This window comes from Lithobates pipiens, unplaced genomic scaffold (assembly GCF_037356315.1).
Source record: "Lithobates pipiens isolate NorthernLeopardFrog02 unplaced genomic scaffold, aLitPip1_a1.2 Scaffold_18, whole genome shotgun sequence".
In the NCBI taxonomy this organism is placed as follows: domain Eukaryota; kingdom Metazoa; phylum Chordata; class Amphibia; order Anura; family Ranidae; genus Lithobates; species Lithobates pipiens.
The window spans coordinates 645317543-645330195 of NW_027507758.1; the positions used below are offsets into that span (position 1 = coordinate 645317543).

The window sequence follows — 12653 nt, forward strand, 5'->3', positions numbered from 1 at the left end:
ACAGTAAAGAGGTGCTGCAGCAGCAGGAGTCACAGCAGCACCAACTTAAAGGATAAAGGTACTTTTTTCTGCTTTTAAAAATGTAATCAAAACAGAAGGGGAGATTGATGGGTACCTTGCCGATTTTGAACGGCAATGTGCCCTACACCGGATGCCCACAGAGGAATGGGTTAACATTTTGTCTGGGAAATTGTCTGGCTGGGCCATTGAAGCATTCAGGACCATCCCAGACGAGGAGATTATGAACTATGGGCTGGTAAAAGAAGCACTTTTGTTCAGGTATGCTGTCACACCAGAGACATACCGGAGGCGGGTTCTGAGAGACGAGCAAGCAGACTGGAGACTCATATACCGAGTGGGCATGCTGCCTACACCGCACAGCATCCCACTGGGTCACTGGATGCCAAGTAATATCCGGGGAAGAGTTGCTTCCTTCTGGTTCCTGCTGGAGCACTTCTTTGAAGCAGCTCGCCTGGCAGACGAATACACAGACTCCCACAAACTGGATAACCCTGTGGTCAAGACAACAGCTTGGGTGGATTATCGGTCAGCGGGACTCCCTCCAGCTGGCGCCTACCAACCACAGTCATACCGCCCTACAGCACCACCTCCAGTAGCCACTTATTCTCAGCAGCCCAGGTTCAACTCCCAGGACTACTCACAACCCATCAGGTGTTTGTGTTTCGGGTATAAACCGCTAGGGCACAAAAAGCCAGACTGTCTGTTGAATCCAGCCAGGCAGTCCCAGTCATGGAGAAAGCCAGCAGGGGGGAATCCCTGCACATCCATGCCTGCGGCTCACTGCGTTGAGGAGGAAGAACATTTTGGCGTCTTGCTCGAGGCTGATCCAGTACAAACAGCTAACCAGTAGACATGTGCATTCGTTTTCGTCCGAACGCATTTTAGTCCGAATTTCAGGTATTTTTGTTTTCATTTTGACAAACGATAACGAAAGTGCAGAATCTGAAAAACGAAAGATCCGACATAAATAAATCCTTTTTTTCGTTTTCGTTGTTACAACAGTTCGATATAGAATAGGAGATTCGACATGACCGTTCGATATAGAATAGGAGATTCGACGTGAGTGTTTCGATATAGATAGGAGATTCGACGTGACTCTGACAATAACAATTTGTCTATTGAACCTGTGGTCGAATGTGCCTAAGTTTTTATTACCTCTATTAGTCCAAGATTATATAGAAAAGATTCGACAGAGAGTAAATATTCGACATAGAGAGAACAGATTCGACAGAGAGAAAAGATTCTGGAATTGGGTGGGGGAAGTAAAATAAAAAAAATAATGATGATGAATGTTATTGGCTGATTGTAACCAAAGAGGAGGAGCAGTAAAATAGCCGGAACTAACAGTACATGTGTACAGCCAACTTACATTCACTTACGATTTGCTAGCAGAGAGAGAGACACACTGAATTATTTCAGAAGACAGTCAATCTTATGCCGCGTACACACGTAACCGACTATCCGGCGGACTTAGTCTGGCGGACTTCCCGCCGGACTGTCCGTCCGACTTTCCGAACGGGCTGCTTGTCCACACACGGCACTTTTTCAGCAGACTAATACGGCGACTAAGTCCGCCGTACTATCCGCCGTACTTTTAAAATGAACGGACTCGCCCACACATGCGGAGAAAAGTCTGCTCATTTCGAGCGCGTCTCCAGGTAGGCGGGGCCCGCAAAGGAGACGTCGCTGGCCCCGCCACCTGGTATGGACTTAAAGGGGAACCCAATGCCGAAATAAAATCGGTGTGGGGGTCCCCCCCAGGTCCACATCAGACCCTTGTCCGAGCGCGCTACCCGGCCGCCCAGGAAAGGGGGGACGAGCGAGAGCCCCCCCCTGAGCCGTACCAGGCCGCATGCCCTCAACATGGGGGGTGCCTTGGGGAAGCGGGGGCCGCGCAGCCCCCCACCCCAAAGCACCTTGTCCACATGTTGATGAGGACAAGGGCCTCTTTCCGACAACAATGATGGGGACCGGGCATGCGGCAACTTATATAGGGACATCACCAGATGATGTCCCTGCCTATTATGATGTCACAGTTCCAGCATTCTCTGGGACTGTGACACCATAATGGGCGGGGACAGACTGGCATACGCGCGGCCGGATTGTCCGCCAAAATGCAAGTCCGGCGGGAAGATTGGAGTGCAAAACTACTTTCTAAGTCCGCTGTACTTTCGGGTCAAAAAAGTCTGCCGGAGGCTACACACGGGGGGATTGTCTGGCGGACTTGAGTTTGCCGGACTTTTCCACGCGATTGTTTGATCGTGTGTACGCGGCATTAGCTAGTCCGTTTGTATTCCTGAATCATTTAGCAATCAAGCATAAGCACAGCAGCAAAACAATAGTGAAGCAAGCTACAGTTGAACTTAGCTTTTTCCTAAAAATCTGATGTCATATAGTGTTAGTGTGAGAAGCTTATTGATTCTAGTGTTGCTGTGATAGCCTCAGAGGCTGCCTGTGTTGTGTGGGGATTTATTAAGCCTTGTACACACGATCAGAGAATCAGTCGGAATGTGTCCTATCGGACCGTGTTGTCAGATAATCCGACAGTGTGTGGTATGCATCGGACTGATTCCATCGGAATATCCGTCGGACCCAATTTTCCAACTCGTTGGAAATATTTTCCGACCAACTGGTTCGATCGGACATACTCCGATCATGTGTATAGAATTTTGATCGGACAAAGTGCCACGCATGCTCAGATCAAATTCCTACATCAAAGCTATTGGCTACTAGCCTGAATATAGTCCCATCGTAACGAAATTACGTCATCACGCTCTGAAAGATCGGATTTTTCGACAACTTAGTCCGACCGTGTGTATGCAACAGTTTCGGACAAAATCCAACGGATTTGGTTGTTGAAATCTCCGACCGTGTGTACAGGGGCATAGACTTGTTACCTGTCTGATCAGTGATTGCTATCACCAGTCCACCAGTTTCTGTTTGAACGAGTATATAATATATATACAGAAACAGCAATGTACCGTTCTACTGGAAATGCAAAGCCAGGTAGAGGTAGTGGTCGTGGTCACGGTGGACGCCTTGCTAAAAAAAGTGGCAAGGTCTCTGCTACTAGTGTCTCTGACACTTTTGCCACCACAAAAATGCTGTCCACAACAGTGGGTGCCACCACCAATGCCACCAGCAAAGCTAGTTCCACCACCACCACCAGTTCTACTAGGAGGTGTCATGGCTTCTTATTTTTATGGGATAGGCAAGAAACCTAGTATAAAACAAGTGGAGTTGCCTGTACACTCACAACCCCCAATCTCACAGCCAGTGCCACTGCCCAGCTCCCCAAAAAAGAAATTGAGGGAGACAGCAGCAGAGACAGAGTGCAAGACTTTTTTGTCATTGGCCCAAGAGAATGATTCTGAATGTGATGCTCCTCTTTCCCCAACCACTGCAGACATTTTATACACTCTTACCCCACAAGAGTTGCAGCATGACCTAGAGAAAGTGCAATAGGGATATTCTGTGAGGAGTAGGACAGGTAGCAGTCCACTTTTTTCATCTGCTGCTAACTCCCCTTCTCTCTCTGTTATTATGGAGGAAAAATCCTGTGATGATGATAACACCGACCTCCCCAGCACCCCTGCCATTAGCAATAGTTCACCAAGTGTAACTGTAGTGGCAACAGCTTCCACCACTGGTGTGCTACCTGCTGCAGCTATATCAGCCCATACTACTACTACTACTAGTGATCAGGGTAAAGGGGCTGCATCTCGCCGCAGCAGAAATACTTCCAAACATTGGAAGGGGGGTTTTTGCAAAGTGCAAGTTGTGTGGGAAGCAAGTCAGTGGGGGTAAAAAGTTGGGACATTTAACGAACGCTGGTATGAACCTTCATCTCAAAAATCACCACAGTTCTATTTTACTGTGGGCAGAGGCAGAAAAAGATGGTAGCGCAGGAAGTAGCATAACAGACTCTGACTCTGGTGGTACCTCCTCAACCACACCACAGACTCAGAGCACAGCCCATAGAGAGGGTTCAATTAAGACAAACCGTCCAGGTGCAGTAGTTCCACTGCAGACCCAATCAGGCTCCTCATCCTCCCAAGGACATTATCAGCCCACCCTAGATAGTTTTGTTGGCTTTAGTTCCAAGGTCATGTCAAAACAGCAGGCCAACAAGATCACCCGCCTCATTGGCCAATTCATTGCTGTTAGAGGAGCCTCTTTTCGCATGATTGAAGGGGAGCCATTTAAACAGCTCATGCATGCTCCATGATATGTTGTTCCTGCACGAACAACTTTCAGCAGAAAGATTATTCCAGCACTGTACCATTCATGCGTTGCAGTATTGAAGGAAAAAATGGCCAAAGCCCAGGGTCAGACAATTCATTTGACCACTGATTTGTGGACAGCTCCCGGCGGTCAAAATGCTTTCCTGTCTTTGACTGCACACTGGTGGCAGGCCACTGTGCCTGTTGGTGGTGGCACTACTGCAAGAGTTCAAACTTCATCAGGAAGCAGGTCTGCAGCTCAAGACCAGCAGGGTTATCAAGCTTTCCTGCTCCACACAGAAGTCCGTGATAATAAACACAGCTATGCCATCATATTGCGGGCAATTAGATCGATGTTGGCCAATTGGTTTGGAAAGCGGGCAGTCACCAATGTTTCTGTTGGGTTCATAGTGACAGACGGAGGTTCAAACATGGTTAAAGCGCTCCAAGATGGATCTTTTGTCGGTGTGCGATCTTCTGCACACATGCTGCATTTAGTGGTCAAGGGTGCAATACCAGTGGAGATAAACAACAAGATTGCTCAAATCTTGGACCTTTGTAGGAAGATTGCGCATTTCCACCGCAGTGTAGTTGGTAGTCAACTATTGAGGGAGGAGCAAGAACAATCAGGGCTCCCCATACATCGCCTGGAACAAGATGTCAGCACCCGGATGAACTATACCCTGGAAATGCTGGAACGCATTTTGGAGCAAAAGACAGCCTTCCACAATCTATCATCTCACCACAGCATTGGGATTGATTCCACACTGGGAAGTGATGACTGGTGTATAATTGGGCAGCTTGTCTTAAAACCCTTTCGTAATGTGACGGAAAACTTGAGGCAGAGCAATGCCAGCCTAGGACAGGTCATACCCTTGTTTACCTATCTCATAGATAGATGGGATCATTCCTAGAAAGCAGTGAGCCTGTTTGTGGCAGCCCACTTCATGCCGATGTAGCGTCTTTCATCAGAAAGCTACAAGACAATTTAAAAGATAAGCTAAATGACCGTGTCCGCAAAAGCCCTGAACTCATGCTGGCTACCCTGTGTGATCCCAGGATCAAAGGTAAACTGGCACTCAGAGACAACAGCCTTTCCTACTGGAAAGAAAAACTCATTGAAAGGGTCCGTAATTTGCAGCAACAAAGAGGTATGCTGAATGAGGCCGATTTGGAACATTCACCTGCAATGTCTGCTATTTCAAGGCCTGGCACCATCACTCAAAAACAACTGAGTGGAGCATGTGCATGTTGGGTAGAGGCACTTGACAATCTGGTGGATGCAGGTCAAGCAGCAGGTAATCGAGAGGAGAGCAGTGCCTCTGAAATGGTCAGGGCCTACCTATATGAAGACCCTTTGCTTCCTACAGAGAACCCTTTGACCTATTGGAGTGGTAAGAAAAGTGTGTGGCCTGGTCTTTGCCTGGTTGCCCAGAAACTACTATCCTGCCCTCCAACCAGTGTGCAAAGTGAGAGAGTTTTCTCTCTTACTGGGAACATCCTTAATCCACACCGTGCACAACTAACACCCCATTTGATCAAATAACTTTCCTAAAATGTAACCTCCCCAAGCTGGGTTACCCTACCCTTAACTTGTGAGACCCGAATCATTGCCACCATGTGAAGAAGATACATGGGACTCAGAGGAACCATCCAAATGTTGAGGAAAATCATTTTTTTTTATTTTCTTACCACTTGAAGTTGACATTCACAATAGCAGTTATCTTCGGTGTGACCCCAAGATTTAAATAGAATTTGTTTTTGTCAAGCAATCCAATTACTCCCTTTATTCCTTCCATCACCCTTTTTTGTAATGAATTTGTATGTGTAGAGTGACTAGAGTGTGTGTGATTGCATGAATGAATGTTGTGTGAATGGACAGTAGCAAGGGTTGAAGCCTTGATGTGGCGCTACCGCTCACGTGTTGCTGTCTTTGTACATACAAATAGCAACATGTGCTAATTTAACCATTTTTTGTATGATGGTCTGGAAATAAGAGACAATGATTGATTATTATTGATGGAGAGACTGTCAACTCAAGGATCAGAATATGTTACCAACACAACATAGAACAAAGAAACATACAGCTGGAAACGTGATTCTATGCAAGATAGATTAGTTGGTCACTGCTGCGCTGTACCCAGATGCCCATGACCCCTCCTATTTGCCATCTCTAAACCTGGGGACACCAGGGCCCTCTCTGATCCTCCGCCTGCCAGATCACCTGAGACCAGGTGACAGATGCACTCCATAGAAGTTAGAAGTGCACTGCTAGGTACAGGTAGCTGATCTTAGGACTGACTGCTGCGGATTGTACCCAGGGAGATTCAGGACACAGGTCTACAGGATCACTAACACAGATCCCAATGGGAGCTGGCGCATAGATTCCCCAGGGTGCAAAGTCTAAGAGCCAGCAAGTGTTCACCAGAGTCTCCAGTGGTGAGGATGGACTTCGCTGCAGTCTGGTTCCAGGTCGCGGCCCCTAGGGTCTCACAGCTCACGCTCTCAGTAGACTACAGGAGAAGGAAGCAGCAGGCTGGGACAACAATGATAGTAAGGGGATAAGGCAAAGTTCATGGCAACTAGCAGACAGGAACAACAGAATGCATGCCAAAGGTTTCCGGGTCACAGGCAGACAGGGATGGTTGTGGACATGCCAAAAAATGAAGGTCACAAGCAGACAGGAATCGCTGAGAACACACCAATGTCAGTAACAGAGACAAATGTAAAGCATATAGCAAGCAGGAACCAGGAAGCCAACTACACCTTGGATAGTGGTTGCTAATCACCACTAGCTTGCGGTGCACAGGTTAATATAGGGCCTACGGTGGAGCCATGCTTAGAGGAGGGTTATAAAAACCACCAGGTGGCTGGCCTCTTAGTCTGAACACATGAGGGGAGGTAAGCAGACAGAGGAAGATCACTGCATAACAAATAACAATGACACCGCCTGTTTCATGACCATCTGCAATTGTCTGAAGTCACCGGTGTGAGTAATCTACGCTGCTGCCATGTTACTTAAGCCCTGGAAATGATGCCTGCCCTTTGAACTATTGCCCCTTGTGATTGCGCTAGCCTCAGCCTGTGAACCTCTGTCCAGTTAACTGTTGCCCTCATGATTGCAAGCCTTCAACCTATGCCCTGTAAACTGTTGAGGGCTGTATGGTTAACCCCTGCTGTAACTATCTGCTGTGTATTCTGGTGGGGGGAAAGCTGAAAGGCGTGACTGGACACCAGAGGCGTAACTAGAAACCTCAGGGCTCCGGTGCAAGAAATCAGGAAGGCCCCCCCAAAAAGCATTATTTTGATACTATGTTTTTTTTACAATGTATAACAAAGTAAAACATTTCGGTTTCTGATTTAAACTTACCATAACTGTCAAGAGGAAGCTTCTATAAACAACTTGATCCATGCCCAAAAAATGCAGCCTGCCCATGTCCATCATTGCAGCTTGTGTCCCCCAATGCAGCGTGTCCCCCAATGCAGCCTGTGCCCCCCAATGCAGCGTGTGACACCAGTGCAGCCTGTGACTCCAATGCAGCCTGTGTCCCCCAATGCAGCCTGTGTCCACCAGTGCAGCCTGTGTCCCCAATGCAGCCTGTGTCCACCAGTGCAGCCTGTGACCCCCAATGCAGCATGTGACACCAGTGCAGCGTGTGTCCCCCAGTGCAGCCCGTGTCCCCCAGTGCAGCCTGTGACACCAGTGCAGCCTGTGACACCAGTGCAGCGTGTGTCCACCAGTGCAGCCTGTATCCCCAATGCAGCGTGTGACACCAGTGCAGTGTGTCCCCCCCAAAGCAGCGTGTGTCCACCAGTGCAGCGTGTGGACACCAGTGCAGTGTGTGACCCCCAATGCAGCCTGTGTCCCCAGTGCAGCATGTGACACCAGTGCAGCCTGTGTCCCCAATGCAGCGTATGAAACCAGTGCAGCTTGTGTCACCCAATGCAGCCTGTGACACCAGTGCAGCGTGTGACCCCCAGTGCAGCCTGTGTCCCCAGTGCAGCGTGTGTACACCAGTGCGCGTGCCCCCCAATGCAGCCTGTGACACCAGTGCAGCGTTTGACCCCCAATGCAGCCTGTGTCCCCAGTGCAATGTGTGACACCAATGCAGCCTGTGTCCCCAGTGCAGCGTGTGTCCACCAGAGCAGCCTGTGTCCCCAATGCAGCGTGTGACACCAGTGCAGGGTCTGTCCCCCGATGCAGCCTGTGTCCACCAGTGCAGCGTGTGTCCCCCAATGCAGCGTGTGTCCACCAGTGCAGCGTGTGGACACCAGTGCAGTGTGTGACCCCCAATGCAGCCTGTGTCCCCAATGCAGCGTGTGACACCAGTGCAGCCTGTGTCCCCAATGCAGCGCGTGGACACCAGTGCAGCCTGTATCCCTAGTGCAGCGTGTGACACCAATGCAGCCTGTGTCCCCTGTGCAGCCTGTGTCCCCAGTGCAGCGTGTGACACCAATGCATCGTGTGACACCAATGCAGCCTGTGTCCCCCAATGCAGCCTGTGACACCAATGCAGCATGTGACACCAGTGAAGCCTGTGTCCCCAATGCAGCGTGTGACACCAATGCAGCATGTGACACAAATACAGCCTGTGTCCCCCAATGCAGCCTGTGTCCACCAATGCAGCCTGTGTCCACCAGTGCAGCCTGTGTCCACCAGTGCAGCCTGTGTCCACCAATGCAGCCTGTGTCCACCAATGCAATGGTGGTACTGGAGGGGGGCAATGGTGGTACTGGAGGGGGACCTCTTACTGATCCCATCCCCCCACCACCGATCTCATCCCTAAACACTGCGCAGTCGCAGAGGGGAGAGTTCCTCCGCCGCCTTCAATTAATTGGTTTGCCCAGTTTTTTACGTGTCTGCTCCACCTCCCTTACAGTCTCTCTGCCTGTGGAAAGGCGGGGGTGGAGCGCTTCTCTCTCACGGTCTCTCCCCTCACAGTCGGTGAAAGCCCCCCTCCCCGCGGCATGAACCCGACAGACACAAACCCCGGAGAGGCAGGTGGGCCCTTCACGCGTCGGGCGGCCAGTGGGCCCCCTGAAGTGGTGGAGAACTACAGGGCCCTATCTCCCGGTAGAGGAAGACACCTAAGGGGCTTAAAGGTCCCCCTCTGAACCCTGAAGCTATTGAGACAAGCTTGCCTACATTTTACCTTGTTGGAGAAGATACAGGAATTGGCTAACTGAATTTAAGAGAGTATGGTGCAAAATCACCTCCCGTTGCTGCCTTATACCATAAATATCTGAAGCCCTTATGCTAACCGCGGGCTCCTATACATATAAAAGTGTGATGTCGATGTGAAAATCGCTCTGCCTAGAGAAATACTTCCTTGTTGTTCTCCTTTTTCTTCCTGCATATTTCTCTTGGGGTGCCCCCATGAAGAAATGTAAAACATTGACAAAGCCCCTGAGGAAGCGTTGACCAAAACGCGAAACATGTAGAGCGCCAGAATATATTTAGGATCGGTTCTGTAATTAATACCCTGTCTAGTGTAATCCTTTCTTATATTGAATATTAATGTAGAATTTTTCATTCTTCGGGTATATATAACTAATAGATACAGATATGGTTATTGCCTAAAATGTACTAATATAGACAGGATATAAAGCAGTACTTGATATGCTTTTACTCTACTTTATTTTTTATAAATAAATATTTTTTTTACATATTCCTTTTCTTTTCTTGTTTTTCCCTTTTGTGTACTTAAATATAATATTATGCCTAAAAAGTCCAACATAACCAACACTTTTTTTTGAGGTTTTTTTGTGTGTGGGTTTTTCTCCCCTTTCCCCGTTTTTTTTCCCCCTCATTTTGCTTTATTTCAAGCTATTTAACCACTTCAATACTGGGCACTTAAACACCTTCCTGCCCAGACCAATTTTCAGCTTTCAGCGCTGTCGCACTTTGAATGACAATTGCGCGGTCATGCTACACTGTACCCAAATGAAATTTTTATAATTTTTTTCCCACAAATAGAGCTTTCTTTTGGTGGTATTTGATCACCTCTACGGTTTTTATTTTTTGCGCTACAAATAAAAAAATACCGAAAATTTTGAAAAAAAAAATGTTTTTTTTTGTTTCAGTTTCAAAACTTTGTAAATAAGTACGTTTTCTCCTTCACTGATGGGCACTGATGGGGCTACACTGATGGGCACTGATAAGGTAGCACCGATGGGCACCAATGAAGTGGCACTGATAGGCGGCACTGATGGGCGACACGGACGGACACTGATAGGTGGCACAAATTGGCACTGATAGCTGGCACAGATGGGCGGCACGGGTGGGCATGGATAGGCGGCACAGGTGGGCATGGATAGGCGGCACAGGTGGGCATAGATAGGCGGCACAGGTGGGCATAGATAGGCGGCACAGGTGGGCATAGATAGGCGGCACAGGTGGGCATAGATAGGCGGCACAGGTGGGCATAGATAGGCGGCACAGGTGGGCATAGATAGGCGGCACAGGTGGGCACTCAGGCGGCACAGGTGGGCACTCATAGGCGGCACAGGTGGGCACTCATAGGCGGCACAGGTGGGCACTCATAGGCGGCACAGGTGTTATAGTAATGGATGCCAATCAGTGCCAAACAATAATGCATGCCAATCAGTGATGCCCATTGTGGCCACTGATTGGCATCCATTATGGGCACTGATTGGCACCCATTGTGCTGACTGGCACCCTGGTGGTCTAGGGAGGATTATGGATTTTTATTACCTTTTCCCTGGTGGTCTAGTGGTGTCCCTGGTGGTCCAGTGTGGGCATCCTCGGGGGGGGCTGTGCTGATAATCGATCAGCACAGACCCCCCCTGTCAGAGGAGCAGCCGATTGGCTCTCCTCTACTCGCGTCTGACAGACGCGAGTGAGGGAAAGCCGATCACCGGCTCTTCCCATTTACACTGTGATCAGCCGTGATTGGACACGGCTGATCACATGGTAAAGAGTCTCCGTCGGAGACTCTTTACCGAGATCGTAGTTGCCGGGTGTCAGACTGACACCCCGCAACAACGATCGCCGCGATGCGCGCCCCCGGGGGCGCGCAGCGGCTCATAATCCTAATCACGTCATATGACGTCCGGTTAGGATTATGAAACCACTTTGCCGCCGTCAATTTGTAATAGGGCGGGCGGCAAGTGGTTAAAAGGACGTGGCAATTGGATTTTTTACCTTTGAGTGTATCCACAGAAACCACCCTGTGATAGATACACACTACTTTTATTGTTAACTACAGGGCCCAGTCACGCTTGCGACTGTTGTGACCCTGATAATTCCGCCACTGCTGGACACAATATACATGGGATTACCCTCTGCACAGTGAAATAGTGTAGAGAGAAATCTCTTACATTTCCTAAGTTCAGCCTGATGGTTAAATGTAGGAAAAGCACAATTATAAGGCCTCTACTAAGTTTGTAACTATAAATGGAGTAGTTAATTTAGATAAACATCAGATACATAATGAATCTAACGAGGAAAGCAAAACTCAAGAAAACAAGTAGTTCTGAACAACAATTTTTTTTAATTTTGAAAAATAAAAACATACAAAAATATATAAAACTAAACTAAAAACTGTTTACATATCCTCCCCCAACCTGGTGAGCAGACGCTGTAGGGACATATTGATCCCAGTCATCTGCTCACCAAGGTGCCGAAGGCTCCTTCGGCACCTCTCCAGAGCCACATATTGACGGCGATTGTGGAGGCCCAAGGAGCGCCCTAGCCTCCTGGAAAAGGCGTAATGTCTCTTTTGGACCTCCACAATGCGCCGCAGGTAATCCAAATGTGGCTCTGGAGTGGGAGGGAGGGGTGGGGAAACTTCGGCTTGAGGCCCTGAGGAGGAGGCACCCATGGCTGTGTCCAGGTGGGGGGAGGATAGCGGAGGATGGAAGGGAACATGCCCTGGAGAAGCTGCTGGGGAGGAAGGACGGTCAGGCCAACCAGATGCGGGCAGGTTTGAACCGTCGTCCACTGGGTGGAGGTGATGGACGTAGACTTCACCTGTGAGGAAAAGCAAATACATTAGATAGATAATGCAATACATACATTACACATGGCTTCTTCACCCTAACCTTATATAAAAGGTAATTATTTATCTCCAAGCCCTTGTAGACAATCATGTAACATCTTGGGATGTTTTCACTTCATTTGTGTGTAGAAGATAGTGGTGTCTGTGTCAATTTCCTGCATCATCCCAGATTTGCAGAGCTGTGCGGGAAGATGTAGTACTTTACTGTACTCTGACCGGGGCGGAGCTGAGTGTCCTCCCCTGCCAGAGTACAAAGGGATTCCCCTCTCCACATCGAGCAGTGTAACTGGAAAGGGGAATCTCCCAAAGATTTTATCCGCTTGGTCGCAGGGCTGGCTGGAGAAAATGTTAAAGTGTAAGGCCGCGTACACACGGGCGGACTGTTTGT

At 48.8% G+C, this 12653-nt stretch overlaps 1 protein-coding gene across 11 annotated transcripts in view; it reads right to left on the reverse strand.

Annotated features, from left to right (window-relative positions):
- Positions 1-11738: 11738 nt before the first annotated feature.
- LOC143989625 (uncharacterized) overlaps positions 11739-12653 on the reverse strand; it is a 346853-nt gene continuing 345938 nt past the window's right edge. For all 11 annotated transcript variants that reach the window (XM_077489859.1, XM_077489856.1, XM_077489857.1 and 8 more), the window contains one exon: positions 11739-12237. In XM_077489859.1, coding sequence (XP_077345985.1) covers positions 11813-12237 — 425 coding nt within the window. In that variant the 3' untranslated portion in view covers positions 11739-11812. The remainder of the gene's footprint in view (positions 12238-12653) is intronic.